This window comes from Rana temporaria, chromosome 1 (genome assembly GCF_905171775.1).
Source record: "Rana temporaria chromosome 1, aRanTem1.1, whole genome shotgun sequence".
Taxonomy (NCBI): Eukaryota; Metazoa; Chordata; class Amphibia; order Anura; family Ranidae; genus Rana; species Rana temporaria.
The window spans coordinates 418,596,647-418,624,538 of record NC_053489.1 but is presented as its reverse complement, the minus strand read 5'-3'; the positions used below and the strand labels follow the sequence as shown (position 1 = coordinate 418,624,538).

At 40.8% G+C, this 27,892-nt stretch overlaps 1 protein-coding gene across 4 annotated transcripts in view; it reads left to right on the top strand.

Annotated features, from left to right (window-relative positions):
* ANTXR2 (ANTXR cell adhesion molecule 2) overlaps positions 1-27,892 on the top strand; it is a 362,866-nt gene that overhangs the window by 60,118 nt on the left and 274,856 nt on the right. For all 4 annotated transcript variants that reach the window (XM_040325040.1, XM_040325021.1, XM_040325013.1 and 1 more), the window contains exon 4: positions 2,369-2,440. In XM_040325040.1, coding sequence (XP_040180974.1) covers positions 2,369-2,440 — 72 coding nt within the window. The remainder of the gene's footprint in view (positions 1-2,368; positions 2,441-27,892) is intronic.

Here is a 27,892-nt window from a genome sequence, read left to right as displayed (position 1 = left end):
AATGCATAGATTGCATTAAGGTGAAAAATTGTTTTTCTATACAATTCCTTTAATCAAAATTTGCAAGCAACATTAAAGTGTAATTTTTCACAAAAAATAAAACATGAATTTACAACATCTTATTAAGCAGTATGTATCTTGGAGGTTCACATACATTTTTATATTAATGATCTTGATTAAGATTTCAGGGTACATAATTTCCTGATCCCTTAAAGCGGAGGTTCCGCCAATTTTTTTTTTTTAAAAGCCAACAGCTACAAATACTGCAGCTGCTGACTTTTAAAAATAGACACTTACCTGTCCACTGTGCCCGCGATGTCAGCAGCCAAGGCTGAGCAATCGCTCGGTCCTCGGCTGCTTCCGCCGCCATCCTCGGTGAGGGAATCAGGAAGTGAAGTCTTGCGGCTTCACTGCCAGATTCCCTACTGCGCATGCGCGAGGATCGCGGTGCACCGTCACTGGTCCCCGCTCTCTCCTGGGAACAGTGTTTCCCAGAAGACAGCAGGGGGGGTGGCACGCAAGGCTGGATTCCCCGCGAGAGTCAGAACCCGCAAGTGGTGCAAATACCTGTCTCAGACAGGTATCTGCACCCCCCTCCCCCTGAAAGGTGCCAAATGTAACACCGGAGGGGGGGAGGGATCCAAAAAGCAGAGGTTCACTTTTTGTGTGAACCGCCACTTTAATATAAAAAAAATACATTTTGATATTCCCTGGCATTAAAAAAAATAACATATAATATTTTTTTCAGCCATTTTACACCCCTGCTTCCAATTTCAACAATACATAGATAGGTAATTCCAAATGTTTTAAAGTGGATGTAAACCCAATTCATGAAATTTGAGCTGGGCACATATATCTGCAGTATTTTGTTATCTCTTTTCAATGAGCCAAGTCTTATAGCTCTCTTCTGAACGGTTCCTCTGTTATCAGCCTGAGAACTCCTGACATATTTTTTGACTTTTTAGACAAAAGCAGCCAGAATCTTTTGTCAAAGGAGGTTGCTAAAATAGAGTAGCAGAGAGCAGCTCCTATTACAAAACAGCTCTGAGAGTCTCTGCCTATGATGAGAGGGGGTATGTGCCTTTCCTCCAATCAGCAATGTTAGCTATCTTGGTTGTATGCCCACACATCACACTCTGTGTTAACCAGGAAGAAAACATCTCTCAACTTTCTAAACAGTATATAAATGTGAAGACAGCAGATATACATATAAAACCAATGTAGGGAGATTTGGTTAATCTCTGTGTATCATCTGAGGCTGTTCACTTCACTGGGTGTAGGGTGGGTTTACATCCACTTTAAGGAATGGTGGCTCTACTTACCTTCTGTGGGCAGCCTCTGTTAACGTGGCCAAGTCTCATGTTTACTTTAATCGTTGAATAGGTAATTTCTTACTTGCCAAGGGCCCACACTATTTTCTGGATGAAGCAGGGAACTATAGCACAGAAAAATGTTAGTGTCCTGTCCTGTGACATTACCAAGTGTTCAGTTCAGAGACTTCTTGCTTAGGAGCTTTAGTTCTGGTATTGTGTTTTTCATTGCTGTTCTTTTTGTGGTCCTGGTTTGCCTTCTGCTTCCTGCTATTTCTCTTTGTTCTGTTTGATATACAATTTAGCCTTTACGCTTGTCTGTGTTTATGGACAATTTGCCTATTAACTAGCCAGCTTTTATCAGTGAAACAGCAAAGAAAAACTATGCAACTGAAGATAGGGAGCAACTTGTTGAGTATATTTCTCTGAAAGATTGGTGTTGCCTTTTGCAACCATTTGGTCACCATCTATATAGCTCATATATCCTCCAGAAACTGCAGTCTGGGCTTTCTCTGTCTGTTTTTCTTCTAGTGTATATTTTTCTTATGTGAATGTCATGTTCATCACAGTAAGAAGATTTTGACACTAATATCTTTTATTTCGTCCTTAGCCCTGTGTCTCCAGTACTTCTAAAACAAGTACTCAATTGGAAGACATACTGCTGGGCGATTGCCCTATAATATTTGCCATAACATGTTTCTCACCATCTGTAGTCTCCTGTACTATGTATGCCATAGATTTTTTCATTAGCCTATTGATTGCTTTGACAGTCTGTTTTCATTAAGGGCTGTACCTCTTATGAATTTTTGGTTAAGCTTAGCCTTGTTTACTGTTTTATTTTTGTTTATTTTTCTTAACCCACCCTTCATGAGGATGTCCATATATAAAGTAGGAATAACGACTTATATGTATGTATATAGATCTAGGAAGAGTATGGATGAAAGATTTGTTTGTGGCCTTTGGTGCCATTATCACTACTGGTTATATCTTTAGGATGTATTCAACCAAATGCTTATTGTATTGATTAATGATCTTTATGTATTATTTTCTCTTTCCAGTCCAAGATTGCGAGTGTCCTTCATTGTATTCTCAACTCAAGCAAAGATGATTATGCCTTTAACAGGTGACAGGTAAATATCTAATACAATATATATTTTGATAAAAGCAGACATCATACATTGTTTGTGCAAAATTAAACGCATTTCATATTCAAATATATCTGGAAAGTGTTTTCCTTATATTGCCATTACATATATACATATATATATATATATATATATATATATATATATATATATATATATATATATATATATATATATATATATATATATATATATATATATCAATGTTTTTCTTCATGCTTTAGTTAATATTTATACAAAATAGGGCTGACTATATCTTGGCTGATCCTATCTCATTTAGTAGCCCCTAACGGACACTCTAGTAAGACCTGAGTCATTCAATAGTATACTTAGGGGGCAATAACAAGTGCATTGAATGGCAGAAACATGTTAACATTTACAAGGATTTTCCGGTATGCTGGAAAACCTGTGAATGATTTGTACGAAGAGAGAAAGACAGTAATAATTGTGATGTGCTTTCAATCTATTTGATTGATCCAAAGGGGACATTTGCTCATTCAGGGATAACATTTGAACAAATACTATCAGCGCGTACTGTGACAGCGCACGAGGAAAGCACTGCCGATAACCACCAAGTCTGTTTACACAGTGATCAGCTTTACTTGGAAACAGCTCATCACGTGGTAAAGGGCTGCTGTGATTGGACACAGTGATCACAGAGCATGCCGGATTCTGGATGCCCTCCCAGAACAACAAAGCTGCGATGTACCCATCTTTTGGCTATAGTGCAGGTCTAAAGTGGGTAAAGGCTCTTTTGACAGCATAAGAATAATTAGGGTTAGTGTACATTAGTCTCTGGAACAGAAGCAATTTTAATTCAGAATGCTCTCGGGTGCTTTTATTAAAATGGCATGCATTTGAGCTTGATAGAGAAGAACAGCATACTTTAACCAAGTGTGTGTGTGGGATTACATATGAGTATTTTATAATCATAATCCCTATCATTTTCATGTACATCTTCCATCTGGTTGATCCTGCCAGTCACCTTGTTCCTAACTGACCACATAAAGCACAGAAGTTGATCCTTTTTGCGTTGTAAGTTTTCATTTTTTGGCAGCCTATTGAGAGGTACAGGACACTAAGCAGACACACAGCATGCCTGTATTGGGTATTTTGTTCAGCTACCAGACCTCCAACCATAAACATCCTGCCTCTGACACACACCCCCTTCCAATCACAGCCTGCCTTTAGAACACACCCCTTGCTCAAGCACAGCCTGTATCTTGCCTCAGGCCTATCAGACTATGGAACACAGGCACATTGTGTGTTTGCACAGTGCCCTGTAACCCCACCCTCCACTATCAGGAAGAAGAGATGCATGGTTACATGACATTAACCTTGTAAAAAAGGTAAGAAAGATCATTTCTGAAAGTAAGCAAAGGCTGTTATGGTGCCAGCATCATTATTACTGTAGTAGAAAGTATCTATAATATAGCATGTTCACAACCACTTTAAAGTGGAACTAAAGGCAAATTTATAAAGGCATATGATGCAGTTTTTCACTAGAATCAACATAGGACTTTTTAGTCTGCTTTGTGACATACTTTTATTGCCTGTTGATCCTTACAGTACACCTATTATGAGGAACTCAGAAAAGGTAAAACAGCTGGGTCAATTCTAGTGACCGACAGCATCATATACAGTATGCCATGTTTTATTTTTCCCATAGTTCCACTTTAAGATTAGAAATGGTATGCATTAAAGAGTGGAATGCCGCTGACATCGTAAAAGGGAGAGGCAAATCTGAGTCTAAAGAAAGTTCAGAAGTGCAAGGGTAGAAACAAAGATGCATAGAGCAGACACAAACACAGAGGCAGACTAAAATCACAATATTGGAACATTGTGAAAACCATGTACAGTGTTACATCATTCCTACCTCAAAGGGTTAAAAACTATTACTGGTGTTTATGCTGAGACATCTGGCTGAAACCATCAGGAGCGTAACTCTTTTATGTAAACGTTGAGGACACAGCCAACCATTAGCTTGTAAGGCCACAGAAGGAGAGTTATAACAAATAATATATAATATGTAATATGGGATCCCTGTTTAGCATTAGAACTATTATAGATAACTGTCAAAAGTTCACACACATGGACATTTACACGCTCCTGAGTTTTGATGCATAAAAAGTCCCCTTTCCTGGTTGTACATGGCAGGCTGCTTGTAAATGTGATGGTTTCTGCATCGGAAATTACCCATGCACGTGACAATTTCCCCAAACGCAAAAGTGGTGCATTCAGGGGAAATACGCTGCACAGGTAAATGCTGTTGCAAATATCATCAGAGCTTACAAGCAGTTACCCATGTACAGCCATTTACTTGTAATGAACAGTCACTTCGCCAGGTGCAGGTAAGACTCAAGAATGTATAAACATCAAGTGCATGAGGCCTAAAGCCTCGTACACACGACCGAGTTTCTCGGCCAAAACCAGCAAGGAACTTGCTGGGAGATATTTTTTTGCAGAGGAAACCGGTCGTGTGTACAAGGCTTCACAGTAACAGTTCAGCTGTAACGGACCTTGCAGGACCAGCATGCTCTTCATATTTCCCAGCTTGCTCTTCCTTTCTGCATTACCATTCTGCATGTTATATACCATGACAGACTGAGGTAAACAGCCCCCATTACACAGCAGTTCAGGTCCACTCTCCAATACAACATATTCACACAGGGGAGGTTTGAGTATTGGTCTTTAAGGTACATAAGGTTGTCAGATTAACCTTTTCAGTGTTTACGCTGACTTACTATCAGAAATGTGCCCAGTGCCCTGCATTCTACACAAGGGACTGATTCACACCAGTGCATTTCTATTCTGCATCAAAAATGCATGGACAGTATTTACCATGGATTCCGGTGGCCCTAGTTCACACCAGTGCAGAGAGTTCCAGTGCAACAAAAGTAGAATATGTTGCATTTGTTCTGTATGGAACACATACAAAATGTGACAAAACACATCAAAAGTGCACCGCAATGCACATGTCCACAATTGTCCTCAAGTGAGATGAAGAAAAAAAGAGGGGAAAAAAACACACTGGAATGCATAGAAAATGCATCAAAAACATGCATGCACACATCCGGAATGCAGACATTGTGGTATGAATAGGTCCTTGAAGCCCAACTCCAGGCAAACAAAGTTTTTCTATGCAGTGGGGCTGTGCCTGTTTTTGTCTGGGAGAGAGGAAAAGGGAGATGACTTTACCTAATCTCCTGCGGTCTTGAGTTATGGACTCTTTCTGATGTCATCAAGTCCACAGACTCGATAGACTAAGAACATTCCATCGCTGGACCACAGGAAGCACTGTTTTCTGGTGGAATGAAGGATCAGGTGAGTAAAAGCTTTCTCTTCACCCCTTGGCAAAGCAAACAGTTGACACATGCAGTAGGGGCACAGCCCCACTGCATTAGAAAACTGTTCTTTTGCCCAGAGTTGGGCTTTAAGAGACTGGAGCAGGTTACCAGTCGCAAAAACAGTCAAAAAAGCCAAAAAAGTAAGAACATTTACCATATAATTTCTGAATATATAATATATTTATGACCTAATACTGCAAGCTTCAGCTGTCTATCTGTTGAGGAACATCAAGCCCATGCAAACTGGTGCTTATAGTTTAAAAACTGTTGTTGGAGAGTCAGAGACTGTTTGCCATTCTTATTTAGCCTTCGCTTGGCAATGTATATGGATATTAGTTGATAAGTTAAAATTGCAAATGAAAAAATGACAATAATAAAAAACAGCAGACACAAAAAAAATCCAGGGACAATCCAAATACAAGTACCAGGTTACTGAGATTTTGCAAAGCAACACCCCTGTTCCTGTTATAAGGGGTTATAACCGCTGTCAGTTTTGTTTTACCATCTATGTCCCATTGGGGAGATTTACCTTCTCTTTTTCTCTCACAGACAAACAGGAAGTGAGCAGAAATCACTGCAAATTAAGGGAATCCCTATGGGGACACCCAGGCCATTGAAACTAGTGTCTCTATTGGAAAATGTCCCCTCTGTTACTTTTGTGGAGACAACCCAAAATGTGGGATTTTTTTTTTACTTTCCCTTTTAATGATAATTAGGTAAACAGGACAGATAGGTAGAGCAGGCGAATCTCCCTAATGAAGGCACAAACAGAAATAAAAACCTGATAGGTGTACTAATCCATCTCCACACTGTCCAAGACAAAAAAAGTTTTGTCTTTAGTTAGACTTTAAGACTGCACCACGTTAATTTAAAGGTAGATCTCTTTCACCCCTAACAGGCTTAGTACAAGGTCATACTTTCCTGAGATTGTAAGCATGTTTTAGCACACCCCAGCAACTCTGCTTCCAAAAGTGTGGGGTGGCATAAATCATCTAGAATTCCAATCTGACTGGCTGCTTTGGGTTACAATTTACCAAAACTTTTTTTTCAGGTCTTGGGAGTGTTAGTTCATTTTAAATTGTGATCTGTCCTAACATATGAATTTGCATACACCTTTCTATTTTTTTAAGTTTTGATTAGAGAAGAGGAAATATATTTGTTGGTCATTTATTTCCCAATGCAACTTTTAAGTAAATAGCAAAGTCCCAAATATGCATACCGATGTATAAGCATTGTGATTACATTGTAACAGGAACTGAATGACTTAACTGCAGAATGTATCACTAGACATCACCCCTAAACCCTGGCAGATTCACATGCGGCCACAGAACCCAGTATTAATTCATATTAGCATTGGGACCAATAAATGCATACCAGTGCTTATTTAAAATGGCAGCTTGGAGTTCAATGGTCAAAGGTACTTGTGGTATTTATGATAATGAAACCAAAGTTGGATTATTATTATTATTATTATTATTATTATTATTATTATTATACAGGATTTATATAGATTGCGCAGCACTTTACAACATCGGGGAAGACAGTACAATTACAATACAATACAGGAGGAATCAGAGGGCCCTGCTCGTTAGAGCTTACAATCTAGAAGGGAGGGTCACGTGGAACAAAGGGTAGTATCTGTGGAGGATGATCAGATGGACAAGATGGAAAAAGAAAAAAAAAAAAACTTTCTTTTTTTTTAGGTGTGGGTAGAATAGGCTTCTCTGAAGAGAAGGGTTTTCAGGGATTGTCTAAAAGCTTATTAGCGTTTAGACAATCCCTGAAGCAGACAGATTGGGGAGTTTTTTGAGGAGGAGGGGGTGGTCAACCGTATCAAAGGCAGCAGAGAGGTCCAGGAGTAGGAGTACAGAATAGTGCCCCTTAGTTTTGGCCTTTAGTAGATCGTTTGTTAGTTTTAGGAGAGAAGTTTCTGTAGAGTGTTGAGGGTCGAAAACCAGACTGAAGGGGATCAAGAATGCCATTATCGGCAAGGTGGAAGCTCAGTCGGTTGTAGACTAGACGTTCAAGGAGTTTGGATAAAAAGGGAAGCAAGGAGATGGGGCATAGGTTGTTAAGAATGTATGGGTCCAGAGAGGGCTTTTTAAGTATAGGGCTGACTAGTGCATGTTTTATAGAGTTAAGGAAGATTCCAGAAGAGAGGGAGAGATTAAAGATGTGGGTTAGAGAGTGTAGAATAGAGCCAGAGAGTGAACGCAAGGGAACAGGATCCAGGGGGCAGGTGGTAAGATGGACGTTGGCAAGTAATTTAGCAACCTCATTAATAGTGGTGGGGTTGAAGGAGGGGAGCAATGATTGTACCCGTGAACATGAGGTGTAAGGTGTGAAGGGTATCTGAATAGTAGAGATCTCCTTGTGAATTGTATCAATCTTCTGTTTGAAGTGATTGGCAATCTCCTGAGCAGTGAGCAGTGAGTGAGTTAGTGGGTGGAGGCGGTGGAGGTCGAAGTAGAGAATTGAAGGTAGAGAAGAGTTGACGAGGACGGGATAATACGTTTTTAATGAGAGTGATGTAATAGGTCTGCTTGGCAGTGAGGATGCTGGAATTGTATTTTAGGAGGGCAGATTTATACCGGCTGAAATCTGTCTGGGACTTTGTCTTACACCACGGGCGCTCGAGAGCACAGCTGTGTTTTTTCAGACTTCTAGTATCATCTGTTTGCCAGGGTTGAAGGGGACGAGGCCTGATTCTGTGTGTAGTGAGGGGGGCCAGTGTGTCCAGTGATGCTAGAAGTGAATTGTTGTAGACAGAAGTGGCTAGGTCGGTGCAGGACAGTGGTGCAATTTTGTCATAGAGGTGGTCAGTCGCAGAGTATAGAAGAGAAGGGTTGAGATGGAAAATGTTTCTACGGGTAACCATTAGGCGTTTGGAGGGAGAGGATGCGGAGGAGAGGGAGAGAGTGAAATCAATAAGGTAGTGATCAGAAAGAGGGTAAGGGTAGTTGGAGAGGTTGCATGAAGTGCATAGGTGGGAAAAGACAAGGTCAAGGGTATTGCCTTCAGCGTGAGTAGGAGCATGTATCCATTGCTTCAGGTCAAAGGAGGAGGTTAGACTGAGAAGTTTGGAAGTTGCAGGAATATTGGTGTTAGTAGGGATGTTAAAGTCCCCAAGGATGATTGTGGGGATTTCAGAAGAGAGAAAGTAGTATGGCCAGGCAGAGTCATCAAGAAAGGTAGATACTGGTCACAGCTATCCTAAGAAACTGGGGAGAAGAGACGAATACAGTGCACCTCAAATGAGGAGAGTGACAGAGAGGGAGGTGGGTGGAGTACGTGAAAAGGTGTTATGTGGGGCTAAAAGGATTCCAACACCCCCTCCTTTACATCCACTGGGTCTGGGGGAGGAAGTCCACAGAAGACCACCGTGGGAAAGAACAGCAAAAGACGCAGTGTCGGATTCGCAAAGTCGGGTTTTGGTAATGGCGAGTAGATTAAATTAGTTAGCGATAAGAGATCGTGGAGGGAGGTGAGTTTGTTACAGACAGAGCAGGCTTTCCAAAGGGCACACGAGAAAGGGAGTCTGGTCTTGGGAAGAGGAGAAATGGGAACTAGATTGTGTGCATTGTGGCTGCAGCCAGAGGGTGTAGGGTAATGGGTGCATTGAATACAGTTAAGTGAAGGAGGCCCAGGGTTTGGGGATACATCACCAGAGGATAGGAGAAGCAGAAGGGTGAGGGAGGTAATGTGGGAATATGATTTATATGAAGGGACATGCCCCAGGGGTCTGGAGTATTGTGTGTGTGGATTTAAAATTAGCAGGAGTTGGTGGGTGCAGTAATAGGGAGAGGACAGAAGTGATAGTGATATGTATAAGGGGCCAAATCTTCAAAGGAGATACGCAGGCGGAACTGCTGTTCAGCCTGCGTATCCCTGTGGCTATCTTTGGAAACGATCCTCAGAAGGATTTTTCCAAAGATAGGCATAAGATCCGACATCTGTAATAGACTTACACTGTCGGATCTTAGGATGCAGTACCGCATCCGCCGCTGGGGGCATTTCGAGTCGAAATGCCGCTTTGCGTATGCAAATGAGTACTTAGGCAGATCCACAAAGCTTTTTAGCTTTGTGTTTTCTGCGTAAGTTACGTTTTGCATGCGTAAAATTATGGATGCTTTTACAAGGCCTAAACTGTTTAGACCTTGTAAAAACAAACCTTTTTTTCGATCGCCGCGTTTTTTTTAAAATTTCGAATTTTTTTTCCCGGCGCGTATTTTTTTTTTTACCCGACGCAACTTTATTGTCCCGTCGCGATCCACAAAGTCCGGCGTAAAGTACGTTCGCGCGATGCACGTCGGGAAAAATTACGTCACACGCATGCGCCGAACGTCCGACGCGGGAGCGCGCCTCATTTAAATAGGAATCGCCCCCTCGCTCAGACGACCGCCTTGCGACGGAGGCACTTAAGTTACACAGCGTGTAATTTCTAGGTAAGTGCTTTGTGGATCGGGCACTTAGGTAGAAATTTTACGCCTGTGTAACTTAACTGCTGAAAGTTAAGTTAGGCAGGTTTTTTGAGGATTTGGCCCATTGTGTGGGGTGGAGGAGAGGTGTGCAGGAGAGTTAGTTTAAGGATAGAAGACACAAATGTCAAACTATAGGGGTTATTTACGAAAAGCATGTCCCCCTCGTATCTACAGTGACTGCACTTCCAAGTGCACTTTCAGTGCTATTTCAAGTGCACTTTGCAGTTGTAGTTTGCACTTGTAGTGTAAAGTGGAATTGCTTTTCATAAAAAACCCCTATGTGCATATAGCTCCTGTGTCTGATGAATTTGCAATGTGATTAAGGTGTGTTTACCATGTGTCCATGCTGTATGCATATTGACTTGTACAAAGGAATAAAATGCATATAAAATGAAACAAAATAACACATGATGTGCTTTCAAAAAAGAAAAGTATAGTAAGAGCAACAGTGAATGCAAGTGAGTACTCCATATAGTCATAATGTGAAAACTGCATTTCAGATATTTTAAACACGCGACAACCTGTGACAACACTACAACCATGTGAGACGAACATCATTAACACCAACCTTCAGGGCCTTTTTTAGACTTTGTGGTAACTCGAAGCCAAATGCTTCCTTTAACGCACATTAGCACAACACATGGCAACACAAGCACCACAGTGCAGTTACATGGGTGACAGTTTGGCAGTGCGTTGACAGTGCTCTTTGGGTCATTTAGGTGTCACCCTCAGAGCCCCTAGCCTCAGTGGTGCCTTTAAAAGAGGACTATGGCCAGCAGCAAAAAAAGTTATACAACAAAATATATCCTGTTGTCTTCTCTGACTAATGCCACGTGGTTAGAATTTTTGTTGCTTTTTCAAACATAACATTTCTCTATCAGGAAGTGCTCAGTTAAGTGGTTTCAGATGTATGAAAGCATTATTTGCAGCTATTGTAGTAATTTAACTACAAAAAAAGAATAATAATTGTAAATAATTTACATTGTATTTTTAATCTGTAGTGACTTAACCATTTCCCCCTCTCACATCTGCTCACCCCCTATGGACCAGAGCATTTTTTACATTTCTGCTATAGACCTAGTAATTCAGCAATGCAATAGCTTTATCATTACTAAAGATAAAAAGGTAATACATACAGTCTATTGGTTTTTTTTTTGTTTTTTTTTATTAAGGAAAAACAGATTTTCTTTTCATGATATTTAAAATTACACTAAAATGATGATTCTGGTACAAAGCATTGCAAAGTTATTTACAAATTAAATAAAGTAATTTCTTTTCAAACTATGTGCTTTTTTAAATGGGAAATGTGTAACTAATGGGGTTATTTATGAAAGGCAAATCCACATTGCACTACAAGTGAAAACTACAAGTGCAAAGTGCACTTGAAATTGCAACGAAAGTGCACTTGGAAGTGCAGTCGCTGTAGATCCGAGGGGGACATAAAAGGAAAATATAAAACATAATTTTAGCTTGCACATGATTGGATAATAAAATCAGCAGGGCTTCCCCTCATTTCAGATCTACCCCTCAGATTTACAGTGCCTGCACTTCCAAGTGTACTTTCAGTGCAATTTCAAGTGCACTTTGCACTTGTAGTTTTCACTTATAGTGCAAAGTGGATTTGCCTTTTGTAAATAACCCCCTATATGTCAAATATGTAAAACAATTAACTAAAAACAAAAAAAACAAATGTTTAACTGCTTGCCGACCAGCCACCATCATTATACTGCGGCAGGTCGGCTCGTTTGGTCGTTGGATTTAGTATTTATCATTTATATTTGCAGTTATTTCTAAGATAAGATTACATTTTGGGTATCATTTTGGAAAGAGATAATGGCCCAGATTCACAAAGCACTTACGCCGACGTATAACAAGTTACGCCGACGTAAGTGCAAATGTGCGCCGTCGTATCTGTGCGCCAGACCCACAAACTAATATGCGCCTAAAAACAGGCTACACCCCGCCGACGTATCTTGCTTACGGCGTGCTCTACAGTGGCGTAATGTGCACCCTGCTCTCTGTGAATCTGGCCCATAGTAGCTGCCTGTAAAAAACATAAGGCCAAAAATTATGGATTCAGCTGATCAAAAGCAGACAAATAAAACAACCAGGATCAAATAAAGTGCATTCTAAATGAGAATAAATATGGTATTGAATTTCACATGCCAAGACAAATAAGGCTTGCTTTAATGCACAGATATTGAGAGAAAATGTAATTACATACGTAGGAGCAATTAGGTAACAGCTGATCATATTCTATGAGAACCAGGACAAATGGGAACAAAATGCTGACTTTTGATTTGTTTTTCCAAAATGCAGTCATTTTAAAATTGCTTTAAAGCGGGGTTCCAACCACAATTACCATTTTTAAATGTATGTCCTTTCATCATGCGTTTTTATAATATAAATCCGGTCACTTACTATTTTACAATCCGCCGCCGCTCCGCATAGTTATTCAAAAAAGATAGTTTATAAAACTATGTCCACACCGTTGTCATTTTGCTTGTGGGCATTGTGAAGCCCACAAGCACTTACAGTACTTCCTGGAAGTCTTGGATGGGGAGTTATAATGGGGGCGCACACTGCATCCTGGGAAATGATGACACACATTTCTCAGGAACATTAGCGTGCTGAGGAGCAGAGGGAGATGATGTCAGAATCCTAGGTGATTCCGAAGGCAGATTTCGTGGGACCACATAGCAACAGGCATTTTCAGGTGAGTAAAAAAATTGTTCTATTTTTTTTCTTTTTTAGGTATAATGAGCACAATAATGAAAAAAACATTTTGGGATGGAAACTACACTTTAACTTAGTATTGCTTCTTCTATTGCCTACCAGGCATCGATGTATCTTTCCTACTTCTATGAGACTATTGAAAACATATTTATTACTTTGCGAATAAATCAGTCAATAAATGTGTACTTGTGTAGATACTGCTTAGTGTACTTTGCAGGTGTTCCTGCAGATTTTATGCCAGACAGTGCTTTTTCTAAACAGTTACAGGATTAAAAAACATTTTTTGCACTTTCATATTAGGTATAAAACACCAACAGCTATATGATTTTTTTAGTGCACCACTTCCCATAAATTGTATAAACCACAACATATAAAGACATTTTAGGGACTTTTCACATGCTACAGTGATGATGATAACATTTCATAAACATAATAATTGTATTCATATTACATTTTTCTAAATATCATGGCCAATCATGGCCCAGTGTAAAATACACCAAGGTTGCATGATATTTCTAGTTTGCGGATGTTTTTTGTATATTGTACACCTCACTTACTTTCCCCCACACACCACAGACCATCAAATAGTTTCTCTAACATTTATCTCTGAGAATACCACTTCTCCTTAAAGCGGAGTTCCAGGCTTTTTTTAGTTTATTAAAAGTCAGCAGCTACAAAATTGGAGCTGCTGTCTTTTAATAAACAGACACTCACCCACAGTCCAGCGTTGCGGCCGCACGGAGCCTCGCTCCTCTCTCCCTCCTCAATGCAGTGCCGCCATTGAAACTGTGGGCACCCGGCCATGACAGCTTGCGGCTTCACGGCCGGGCGCGTACTGCACATGTGCGAATCGCGCTGCACTCTCCGAGTGGACAATTTCCGATTGGCGAGGGGGGGCCACCTAGGGGGAGAGGAGGAGTCACCTAGGCAGCCTGAAGTCGGAAGCAGGAAGTGGGACAGGAAGTCCCACTCAAAACTAGGCACCCACTCCCCCCCCCAAAAAAAATAACATGCCAAAGGTGTCATGTAAGGGGGTAAGGAGTGCTTAAAGCACCATTGGAACTTTTAGTCAAAAGATAACATTTGGTGCAGTTGTGGACTGGCAGCTCTCTACACTTTTAACATGTTTCCTAGAATTTGATGCCTGCTTCTTCAGGCGATATTGAAAGTTTCCCCACTTTTCAAAACTCTTTTTAATAGTAAAAAGTGTAGAAACTTTTTGAAGACCCTTCGTAATTACATGCAGTTGCAATGTGTAGAGCACCTCAGTTTCTGTGACCAGGGTGGCTGGTAGAGAATCAGGAGGAGACTTCAGGGGGAACCCAGATGGGCAGAACTTATTTTATTTAAAGGAATATCTATCCCTACAAATATTTCTTATAGAGGCTTCTTCTGCTGATATTGACCATAAAGATGGATCTGGTGTACCTGAACCCTCTGATGGGCATTGTTCATAAGGTGGATATATTCAATGTTAACAATGTATCACTTTGGTAGACCCCCCTAGATGACAGAATCATAAAGCTCATATGCCCATACAGGAATGGCAACAGATCGATTAATAGTACACTGTCAAATCCAGCATTATTATTGTATCCACATTCACTTGGGGTAGCATATATGCTGCCCCTATATACCACCACAGTGAAGATCATAGAGCAGTGTAATTGTAGGTATTGCCTGTTTTAAATTGTTGGGGAAAGGAGTAGGAAAGCATAAGTGCACAAATGATTGACTTTATGCAACATATGTTTGTATGAAAACAATAGTAAGGACGTAGTAGACAAGAACATGCTTTAAGAACCTGATCATGACACATTTATATTTGCATTGGTATAGCAATAAAGTGAAGAAAATGAAATATGTGTGACAAGCATATTTATCGGGGTATTGCGCGCACCCGCGTATAGCGCGCACCCCCAACCTAGAAGGAAAGTTTAAAAAAAAAAATACTTACAGTTTGAAGTGCGAGTATACGCCGATAAATACGGTAAATCCAAGCTTTTAATTTTTTTTATAGAGTAGTGATGGGTTAAAACCCTCATCAGTTTATTTTTTGCTGCCTTTGTCCTCCTTGGGTGATTTCTCTTCACTTCCTGTCCTGATGATGCAACAGGAAATGAAATAAAAGTTCCGATGTAAAGTGTAGTCATACATGTGTCCAGGGCAGGACTTAGGTTGGTGGGGGTCCTACTCGAAAGTGACTCAAGCGTATCCAAAATTCCAGGATTAGTTTCAATTATACTGGTATAAGCAACCCATAATGAAAAGTGGAGGATACAATTCTCCCACTTCAAAGGGGTATGCCTAGGGAAACAAAACAGTATAAAATGAATGTGTGTATGGGGATAAATAACCCAATATCACCACAAGGAGCCTGGCAAGGCTGTACTTGTCAGAGGGATCATATAATTTCACCGTACGAGCCGTCACCTCTGTCTATCGGTAGCCGCCCCAGCTACAAATAGTGTCATTCCGATGCCCGCAAATGCGCAGAAAAATGACCGGGCGTAATGACGTCATTGTGACCACGTCGCATAATGATGACGCATAGTCATCAATAGTAAACATAGTGTTGTCCCGAAGGACATGACACAAGTCAGAGTGCAATGTATTCAAAGGGCAAAGCCAAAGTAACATGCCACATCCAGCAAAAGCACAGACACTGGGCATAATTTTGCAAAAATAGCTTCAAAACGGCAATAAAAGAAAGACAGTTTGTCTACTTGGATGGAGGACAAAAATTATCAATGTCCCTAGAACAGGTAAAAATGCTAGACCAATCAACACACTTTAAATTAAAAATTAAAAGACTGCCATATTATTGAAAAAAAAATGTAAACGGGCGGAGCCCCCTATTGGGTGGGGCCCATGGGCTTAAGCCCAGTCAAGCCCATTGGTAAGTCCGACCCAGCATGTGTCCCAAATGGCAGATTGGCCCACAGTTCTTGCTCTGGAGACAACTCTAAAATTTTGGATTTTCTCCTCACTGGGTACAATGGGGTTGATTTACTAAAACTGGAGAGTGCAAAATCTGGCTCTGCATAGAAACCAATAAGCTTCCAGTTTCTTTAGGGAAAGCCTAATAGAGCAAGTTGAAGTTAGAAGCTGATTGGTTACTATGCACAGCTGCAGCAGATTTGAGTGCTCCAGTTTTAGTAAATCAACCCCACAGACAACAAATACAACCTACCCATGTCATTAACCACTTCACCACCGGCCCATTTTAATATGACATCCACAGAGGGGATCTCCCATCCCGGGTGGACGTTGTTCCGCCGCTTGATCGTTCTTATAGGTGGCGGGAGGGGACATCCCCCTCCCGCCGTCATCCGGTGCTTCTCCGGGCTCTCCCGTGCCATCGGGGGCCCGGAGAAAAAATCGCCCGGTGCCGGATAGGAAGCATAGAGATGACTGGTCACCAGTCATCTCTATGACCGTCGGAGGCCCAGGCGCAATGTGATGACGTCACGCCCGGGTAACCCAGAAGTAAACAAAGCCACGGTTGCGGCTAGCAAGCATGAGATTGGTGAATTTTTTTCACGATCTCATGCTTTCCAGCCTGGAGGAGAGATGTGGGGTTTTATTGACCCCGCATCTCTCCATAAAGAGGACATGTCACACACCTTTACTATTACAAGGGATGTTTACATTCCTTGTAATAGGAATAAAAGTGATAAAAAAAAAAAAAAAAGTGTAAAGAAATTTAAAATGAAATAGTAAAAAAAAGTTTTTACAACGCCCCTGTCCCCAGTAGCTGGCACGCAGAAGCGAACACACACAAGTCCCGCCCACATATGTAAACGCCACATATGTTCAAACCACATATGTGAGGTATCGCCGCGTGCGTTAGAGTGCCAGCAACAATTCTAGCACTAGACCTCCTCTGGAACTTTAAACTGGTAACCTGTAAAACATTTCAAAGCGTTGCCAATGGAGATTTTTAAGTACCAAAATTTGGCGCCATTCCATGAGTGTGCGCAATTTTAAAGTGTGACATGTTAGGTATATATTTACTCGGCATAACATAATCTTTCATATTTTACAAAAAAATTGGGCTAACTTTACTGCTTTGTTATTTTTTAATTCACTAAATCATTTTTTTTCCAAAAAAAGGCGTTTAAAAAAGTCTTTGCGCAAATACCGTGCAAGATAAAACATTGCAATGACCATCATTTTATTCCCTAAGGTGTCTGCTAAAAAAACATATATAATGTTTGGGGGTTCGGAGTAATTTTCTAGCAAAAGAATGATGATTTGTACATGTAGGAGAGAAGTGCCAGAATAGGCCTGGTATTGAGGTGGGTATACAAGCCCTGTATTGAAGTGGTTAAAAACAAAAAAAAAATTACCTTTACATGCACTTTAATGTTTAAGATAACCTTGCACACACCAATATTATTTAGAAATGCTTTTGCATATAGTCCATGGTACTTTCGGTAACCTCCTTGTATGATTGGATTTTAACTTACCGTATTCCAAATGTGATTAAACTAAGCATGCAAACTGTTATAAAAGCCCAACTCCAGACAACATTTTCCTTTTTAGCTTTGAATATATACAACCTCTTTTCGGTGTGAGTTGATGTGTGATGTCTGAAGGAGATTTTCCCTTGCTTCCTAAAATGCCTTGTTTTCAGTTGGGGCAGTGAAAATAGGTGGTTGAGCTGCATTTTTTTTAAAGGGTTAGTAAAGGAAAAACATTTTTTCCTATAAAATAACAAACATGTTATACTTACCTCCACTGTGCAGTTCGTTTTGCACAGAGTGGCCCCGATCCACGTCTTCTGGGGTCCCTTGGTGGCTGTCTCTGGACCTCTCCGCAATTACTCACCACAGTCATGCGAGAGAGCTCGCATGGTGGTCAGTAATTGCGGGCACGCTCCCGTGATACAGCGAGCGGCCATAGCCGCTCACTGTATCACTCGGCCCCAGCCCCTCGGCATGCCACGTCACTGGATGTGATTGACAGCAGCGCCAGCCAATGGCTGCGCTGCTCTCAATCCATCCGCTCTAGCCAATCAGCGGCCAAGCTGATCGGCGAAGAGGATCTCGGGACCGAGCGCGGGACTTTCAAGGGGTCAGGTAAGTATAACGGGGGCTTGGGGGAGGCCGGCAGCATCAGATGTTTTTTCACCTTAATGCATAGATTGCATTGTGGTGAAAAAATGTTTTACTTTACAACTCCTTTAAGCATTGAGGAGGTGGCAGTATCGCCTACTGCCTTGCTGGTCTGTGAAAATCAATCCACTGTGCATCGCTTTTCATAGGCAACACAACTGTAAATATTTGTGTATGTGTTGATGTTGGAGAGTACACCTATTTCCATTCTGTTAAAATGTTGTCAGCATGACAGGTAGTGAGGGGCGTGATTGAAAACCTGACAGTGATTTCAACCCTTTCCCACTCTGAAGCTGAAAAAAAAATTTTCAGGCTGGTTATACCCTTTAATGTGTATTTATTACCAATGTACAATTGAAATGAAAAACACTTGTGTTACCCTCTGAAGAGCAATCCCTTTTGTCTTCAAAGGGGGTTTGGTAGACAGTGAGGAGGTGGTAAAACACAGCTCCACTGCATGTTTTTACCCCCCACCACAACGGCAAACAAGCACTAAGAAAGGGTGATTTGAATACTGTATTTGCTGGCGTATAAGACTACCTTTTACACTTAAAAAAAATTAGCCAAAAAGCAGGGGTCGTCTTATACGCCGGATCAGCTGCTCGGATGCCTGATGGATGTGCGGTAATACTGTATGTAGCTTTGGCTACATACAGTATATACCGTTTAGCCAATCCCAGTGAGCGATGTATTCAAATGAATACAGAGCCTGCTCGGATAGAAGTAACAACCTCTGCAAATCTGAGCAGGCTGCATACAGTAGTCTGCTCGGATTGGCTTTGAGAGTCAGAGAGGCGTGGGCTGATGATGTTACAGCCTCTGCCAATCCAAGCAGGCTTTGTATTCATTAATAGAATACATCGCTCGTCGTGATTGGCTCCAGCTCCAGCAAGAAGGAAGAAGAATATGGCTCCAGAAGGAAGAAATATGAAGCGTCGGAAGCCTCGGAAGGGGGGTCGTCTTATACAGTGAATACAGGCAAAAAATCTTAAAAAACTGTAAAATTAGGGGGTCGTCTTATACGCCCAGTCGCCTTATACACCGGAAGATACGGTACATCTTTTGTTGCATTGCGTCATCTGGGTTTTAAGATCTACTTAAATTTATGAACATAGAATGTGGTTTCTGAAATGCTTTAAGCCTCACTTTAGGCTCTTTACTGTATTCTTTTAATGCACTGGTTTTTGCTCTGTTTCCTTGACAAGATACACATATATATTTCATATTATTATGGTATTTGATCTCTGCTTCTGTGTAATGAATTATTAAAATGATCACCTAATTGATTACTTAATTGTGCTACCACCTTCTGCAGAAAAAGGGGTCAGGATACTCTCATCCTCTTACTGCAGATACATCTATGCATATCACTGCCTTGATGTCATACATAAGTATGGTATAAAGCAATGTAGCATTGAGCCGTTTCCATCAGTGATTGGTTGAACTAGGAGATGCATATTAGGAAAGTTCTGACACCCAACAAAAATTGTCTAGTTTACTGTTTCTTAACCAGTGGTCTTCAGGGTAGTTTTGATCAAGGAACAACTGCTGGTGTTTAAAATACATTTATAACAAAAATGTTGCATTAATAATAAATCCTACATAAACCACACCACAAATGTGCAACAGTATAGTATTTTCAGCAGCTTGCTAGCACTGGCGTGTTCCCACATCAAACCTGAAATATTATCTAGAAAATTACAGCACTTTTTATTGTAAATAAATAGTGAAAAAGAGATAAAAACAAAACAAAAATTGTCCAGTGTGCTGAAAAATATATATAACCACTCTGAAATCTACATTTCATGCTGCATTCTCAATATTCATGTCTTTAGTAAATAAATAGGACGTAAAGGGTCACTAAAGGATTTTTTTTTTTTTTTAGCTAAATAGCTTCCTTTACCTTACTGCAGTCCTGGTTTCATGTCCTCATTGTTCGTTTTTGCTCTGATGTTGCTGTAATTCTCCTCTGTTTTGGACACTTCCTGGTTGTCTGTTTCCTGATCACCACAGTACTGGGAGATTTTATTTTTGTTTTCAAACCAATACTGCTCTATGGCACTGTCCAGCACAGATACAGCATAACATGCTAAAACGAAACTAAATGCAAAAACAAAACTAAAAAACTACAGGTACATTATATGATTGATTTTTATCTATTTTTAATCGTTTTTAAAATAAATCAGTTAACTATTATGTCTCTATACCCTGTAAACAGTCATTTCAGCAAAACATTTGTTTTCCTTTAGTGACCCTTTAACAACAGCATGCAAAATTTTACAAACATTTTCACACAGATAGAGCTTTCTTTTGGGTGTATTTGATCACCACTGTTTTTTTTATTTTTTTATTATACAAAATATATTATATAAAAATACAGAAAATTTGGAAAAAAATATATATTTTCAACTTCCTGTTTTAAAACATATACAATAATTATTTTTTTAAATGTATTCCTAAATTTAGACCAAAATGCATTCAGCTGTCTTTGGTAAAAAAAACAAACAAAAAAAAACAATAAGTGTAGTTTGATTGGTTTGTGTGAAAGTTATAGTGTCTACAAATAATGGTATATATACTGTATTTTTTTTTATTTCTGCATACTAGTAATGACGGTAGTCAGCAACTTATAGTGGCACTGTGATAGTGCAGCAGGCAATCTGGCACTAACTGATGCTGGGTGGGAATTGACCACCACTGACATCACTAATGATACTAATTCCATCTTTCAATGCTAAGGCCCCGTACACACGACCGAGTTTCTCGGCAGAATTCAGCCAGAAACTCGGTCGGAAGCTGAATTCCGCCGAGAAACCCGGCCGTGTGTACACTTTCGGCCGAGGAAGCCGACGAGGACCTCGGCGAGGAAATAGAGAACATGTTCTCTATTTCCTCGTTGTTCTATGGGAGAACTCTGCCCGCCGAGCTCCTCGGCGGCTCCAGGACTTAACATGCCGAGGAACTCGATGTGTTTGGCACGTCGAGTTCCTCGGCCATGTGTACGGGGCCTAATACTATACACTGTCACTGTACTAATGACACTGCTTTGGAAGAGGTTAAAATATCTGGGCTTAACTGTGTGCCTAACAAGTGTAATGTGTGTATGATGTACTGCTTTAAGGCCTGGTTCACACCTATGCATTTTTTTGTTCGTTTTCAGTTTTCCAGAAACACACTACAGTCCATTTAACATGGTTTCCTATGCATGTAGTTCACATCTGTGAATTTTATGGAAAGGGTCTGGGATTTTTTTCTGGTCTTTGGTTCCATAGACTTCAATGGATCAAACATGTGCATTAAAAAAGTCAAAATATACCTGCAATATGCAAACTCTAACCTGCATATGTGTGAATCAGGCCTAACTGATAGATGTGGCTGATTTTTCTCTCTGTTTTGCAGGGAGAAAAAATCAGCCACATCTCTGCTCCATGTTTGTGGTGTTAGTAAACACAGGGCTCTGTAGTAAACACAGGGTTCTGCTCTGTGATTTGCTAAGGTGACCAGCAGGTCACGGCCATAAATCATAGGCCAGGGCCTGCTGATCAGCTTGTGCTGTACCGAATAACCGCACAGACAGGGCAGTGGGTGTGCACACTTATGCCCCCTCCCTGGGAATTCTGTATGACGTACATGTATGTGATCCGCCACAGCAGGGCCGCCCTGCCACAGTTAAAAGGCGATGGGTGGTCCGAAAGTGGATAAAGAATTAAGTGATCAGTGCTGTAAACAAAGATACCATCCAAGTGCCTCATCCTTTTTGCTCTTATATGCGCTCACCTCTGTTGTTGATCCATAAATATTCTATAGTTCAAATATGCAGCTTCTCCATTTGAGGGTCACAACCATGCTCTTTTCTCTTCTGGGACACCTCTTCTCCAATATTCACTTTTCACCTTTCAGCACCTCTTTCCCCTTAAGTGGGCAAGTGGGCAATCTTCCATTAAAATGCTCCCCCAGAGTCCACTCAAAAGAAATACATACAAATGCTTTCTGCATAATCGTATTCTTTACTATGCATACAAATACACTCACTTGCTAATGTACACTGCACACTGTGGTAAAATAATGTGTATATCCCCTATGTTGATTGTGAGCATCACCACTCAGTCTGGTGCCTGCTCAATTCCTGTCATAGCATGATGATGTTGCCAGCTCCGCCCTTATGTGTTACGTCACTATACATGTGACTTCTTTAGAGGACCTTCCTCTGCAATCATCGTTCAGCAGGCCCTAGCATTTTCACATGGGGTATGCCTATTCAAATGTAAATGGAACTTCTCATAGCTGCTATTGGTATTTTTGAATTGATAGGTTGTGGGCAAAGCAGAGGTGAGATTTTCGACAGCAGGTATACTAGCAGGGGTCAAGTCCTGGGGAAAAAAATGTGGGAAATCCCACCCAAGATCCACTCCCCCACCCAAAAAAAAAATGATACGCTCATATGCATAATTACTGTTTTTTTCCCCCGATCCACTGTACCTTAATAATCCTTTATGTTGGTGGCCGCTTTCTGTATATGGATTCATCGGGTAGTGTGCAGGTATTCCGTCACTTCCTCAATGCCGCATTGTCTCCTGGGAGGTCTGGGAGGTCTGCCGCGAGTTAACGCGGGAATTAGAAAGAAGCAAGTTCTTTCTAAATCCCGCGATATTTCGCGGCAGACCTCCGTAATGTTTCCTGGGAACAATGACAAAAGCTCCCAGGAGACCTTGCGACATCGAGGAAGTGACGGAATACCCACACACTACCCGATGAATCCATATACAGGAAGCGGCCAGTAACATAAAGGATTACTAAGGTTCGCCTGCCCCTGACAGTGACTCAAGCTGGGCATCGCCCATAGGTGTGTGCAGCCTATTGCATTAGGGTGTGCACCTCAAAGCTCAAACACACACATGCGGCGTAAAGAAGTGGATGAGATTGGTGTCCGTAGTTTTTTTTTATCATTATTTTATTTTGTTGTCATTTAAAAAAATATATATATTATTATTATTTTTTATAATTTGTTAGAAGCCCCATTGAGGGGCTTTGATGAAATAGCAGAGAAAGGGACTGAGGATAGATTCTCCAGTGCTTTTCTCTGTAGCCTCAGCTGCCACGTGGGGGGAGTTGGGAAGTTCAGCAAGGGAAATCAGAATCACACAGGGTGATTAGGGTGTGCCTAGGCACACCCAGCACACCCTGTGCACACACCTATGACATCGCCGCTTAGTGAAGGATTGGCTCGGGCGGCTCAGCTGCTCTCGGCTGCTCTAGTCCTGCAAAGGGAACTGAGTTCCTGCTGTGAAAAAAGTGCAGGAACTCCGTTCCCACGCATTCCCGCAGGACTTGAGCCCTGTATACTAGATAGCTTATGCTTCTGAATACCTGGCACTGTCTTTAGATTTGCAAAGTTTATTTTAACCACAAGAAGAGGAAGGATGTTAACATCTGACGGCTATGAGGTGATAACACTTTCATAACATCCTTTGTCCAAGTTTGTTTAGCAATACTTCTAAAGAATCATTGCGCATAATTGTATTAAGATATATAGCAACTCCATGTCTAAGAGGATTTACGTATACATTGAATCTTGCAAGTTGTTTGTATTTTCATTTGTCAAATGTGTCAATTTCTTCTGCAAGTTACACATTCTGATTATTCTGGTAGTTTCCGATATTTATGAAAAATAAGAATTTTCCTTCACTGCAGAATACATTTTTTATTTCTTTACCATTAAATTACCCCCAATAATGCAAGTTGGCATTTTATAAGAACAAATCAGAATTCAGATTTATTGTTTCTATGGGCTAATAAATCAAAAGGTTTACATATCTTAGACCTCAGAGAAATATACGAGCGCTCTAAGAAAATAATTCATATTTTAAGATAATATCACATAATATTGACACAAAAAATCGAAATCTGGAGTTAATATGTTAGAATCTGGAGATAATGAGAATAATTTCTTAAATGAGTAATAAAATATTTAATAATATTTTAAAATAGTCAACCAGTGTTCACCTTAAACAAACAGTTATGTAAAGAAGACATTTTTAAAACAAACAGGAATTCTTCTGCCCATGGTTAGATGACTGAATTAAATATACCAGCCCTCAAAATTTAATAAGCAACTGGGAATAAGGTGAGGGCGAGTGTGGAGGCGCATAAAAGAGGGGACATCAGTTCCATCTATCAGTGCTGCCTTTCAGTGCCCATAAGTGCCTATAAGGCCCCTTACACATTGGGGCGTTTTTCAAGCGGTACAGCGCTAAAAATAGCGCTGCTATACCGCATGAAAAATCATGCCCTGTAGTCTTCAATGTGAAAGCCCGAAGGCTTTCACACTGAAGCGGTGCGCTAGCAGGAACGCTCCAAAAGTCCTGCTAGCCGCATCTTTACTGCGGTATAGGAGCGGTGTGTCCACCGCTCCTATACCGCGCCTTCCCATTGAAATCAATGGGAAAGCGTGGTAATACCGCGGTATTAACCCTTTTTTGGCCGCTAGCGGGGGTTAAAACCTCACCGCTAGCGCCCGAATATCGCGGTAAACACGATGGTATAGCCGCGCTACAAATAGTGCGGCTATACCGTCACCGCGGCTCGACGCTGCAATGTGAAAGCAGCCTTAGTGACATCAGTACCATCTATCAGTGCCGCCTTTCAGTGCCCATAAGTGACATCAGTTCCTTCCATCAGTGCCATCTTTCAGTGCCTATAAGTGCTGCCTATCAGTGCCCATAAGTGCTGCCTATCAGTGCAATCAGTCAGTGCCATCCATCCATCAGTGCCCCCTGTCAGTGCCCTCTGTCAGTGCCCCCTGTCAGTGCCCATTATTCAAATTGTCACATGACATTAAAAAAAGTATCAGTACTTGTACTCGGTCTTAAACAAGTGGTATCGGGACAACCCTACTTTGAGGGATTGGTTGCAGCAGTGGCAGTGGTGGATAGTGCCATCATTTGTCAGTCAACTCATAAAGCATGTCATCAACACTCCATCCATATATACTTATTGTATATAATGCCTATTTATTGATCACATCATTTCAGCAACTATTTGGAGCCGTTACATGGACCCCTATAATCCAACCGCAGTGATACCAATAATTGGAACTAAGCCTCTATAAATTGAAAACAAGATCCAATCAGGAGAACAGTCAAACCCACCCAGTACAAACAATTAAATTACCAAAAACAAAGACAAGGCTACTTGCCTAACTCAAACTACAATTCACTGATTTTATTTATGTAGTACAATAAATATTCAGATCACTGAGTCAGCATAGAATAAGTAGAGAGAAGGCAGTACTGCCCTTCCTTCTAAAGTGCTATTCTATACTGGACTGATATAAACACAAATTCTTATTGTCACTTTGCCTATTTTAGGTAAAATAACAGTGTCTTCACATAGCTCACCCCAATGCATTTATACTTACAACACCAGGCTCCCTCACCACTTTCCTACACTGTCAGAGCCCCCAGGAACAGAGTTGGGTATGGATGTGTTGGATATGGAGGAGCACAAGATAGGTTATGAGGGTATGTTTAGGGGCAGAATTAGGGGTGGGGCCAGATTCACAGACATTTGCCCTGGCGCAGCGGCCGCCGTATCTTACCTTGCGGAATTTCGAATCCAGGAAGATTTTGCGCCGTAAGTTACGGTGGCGTAGTGTATTTCTCGGCGCGTATTTCAAATTGGGCGGGTAGGGGGCGTGATTCATTTAAATGAAGCGTGTCCCCGCGCCGATTGAAATGCGCATGCTCCGTTTTGAAATTTCCCGCCGTGCTTTGCGCGAAATGACGTCGCACCAACGTCATTTTTTGAACGTAGACGTGAGTTACGTCCTTTCCTATTCACGGACGACTTACGCAAAAAAGAAAAAAATTCTAAATTCGACGCGGGAACGACAGCCATACTTTAACATGGCAAGTCTACCTATACGCCACGAAATAGCAGCTGTAACTATACGCCGGGAAAAGCCGACTAGCGACGCCGTAAGAGAATGCGACGGCCGCGCGTACCTTCGTGGTTCGCCGGAAAAAGCAAATTAGCATACCCGACGCAAACTCCACCCAGCGGGCGCCGAAGTATTGCACCTACAATCCGAAGGCGTACGAAGCCGTACGCCTGTCGGATCGAAGACAGAAGCCGTCGTATCTTGGTTTGAGGATTCAAATTAGATACGACGCGGCAAATTTGAAATTACGCCGGTGTATCAGTAGATACGCCGGCGTACTTCTTCTGTGAATCTGGCCCAAAGTCTTTTTGAACTAGCTGCATTAAAATACATTCTTCTTTCAATAAACTCATAATTGCAATGATTGTTTTATTTTTTTACCTTCCTGGAGTTCAGCTTTAAAATAGACTTGTCAAGTAGTCTATTAACAATACCAGCTGTAGGGAAGTAGAAATCTATCTTATGAAGTACACTCATGTTTGTGCAACCTCTCATGCAGGATGCACCATATGATCATATCAGACCTATTTTTAGTGCATCCTGACTTGAAGGCCACACTCCTGAGATATTTATGTAAATATAGCTATGGCATTTTATGTGTCTATTGAGTATGAGAGATGCACATTTACATGTGCATAAATTACAAGGGTACATTAAATTTCTAAGTCTATTTGTTCTTGGGATTTCAAATAATATTCTATTAAACTCATTCAATTTCATAAATTGTGGCCCTAAATTGCATCTAGGGCCAATCATCAACAGGTAATTACTACATGTTCAATAACATTAGAAAAGTCATGAATAACTGCGAATACTGTCAGTCTCCCATTACTTTCAATGGATCAGCTGTATCCAGGAGACTCCGATGAGTCTCCCACGGGAAACCTAAGTTGGCCCCATAAATCAGCAACTGCTACTGGTTTATTTTTGATAAAACTCCATTAATGCAAAACATAAAAGTAGCTTATTTCAGTTTCAGTTTTTTTAGTTTAATCTTCTGCCCAAAGGTAATGGCTGTAGGTCCGGATGATTTCAAAAGTAGTTTATAAGATATTTTGCATATAAAAATATCAGTCGTCTACATTAAAGTTTTGATTTCATTCCCACCTCACTGGATGTAATTTAACTTGAATGAACATCGGATTTGTTTTGTTAAGATCTGTTAATGTTTCATGAATTACTGTAACAGTTGCACTTCGGTTTCAGTATGTAAATGTCATCTACTGCCAGCAAGCATCTGTAAATGTTTAACACCTTTTGTCTACTGAATGTTTCCGTAGAACTAAGTGAGAAAAAGCTTTAACAGTTTATAGACTTTTGATTCATGCATGCACATAGAAATGGTAATTTACACTAGGAGTGAATAGATTTATAAGACATTTATAACTGGTTAGTAATAGATGACCATCCATTATGCTGACGTCTCAGAATTACTCAAAAAAGCTGCACTGTTGAAATTTAAAGGAAACTTAGAAATCTAAACTGGCCATGCGTTCGTTTTTTTTTTTTTTCAGCCCACTGGACACAAATAAGGTGGATGGAGGAATTACCCCCACTGGTAAAATGTATTCTAAAGGCTGCTCCCGTCGCTATAAGAATGCACTGATCAGCAGGTGCAGCTCAATCACTGCAGCTGCTGATCCAGAAAACGTTGCCAACAAATCGCATCGACAAAAGTCAGTCAAACAATAGATTTCTTTCAAGCAAAGACTGCCACACACTGATCGAGATTCGGCTGATCCTAGCTGAATTTTGATCAGTGTATGGCCAGTTTTTTACTGAGGAGATATGGACATTGCCATTGCTTACATCCC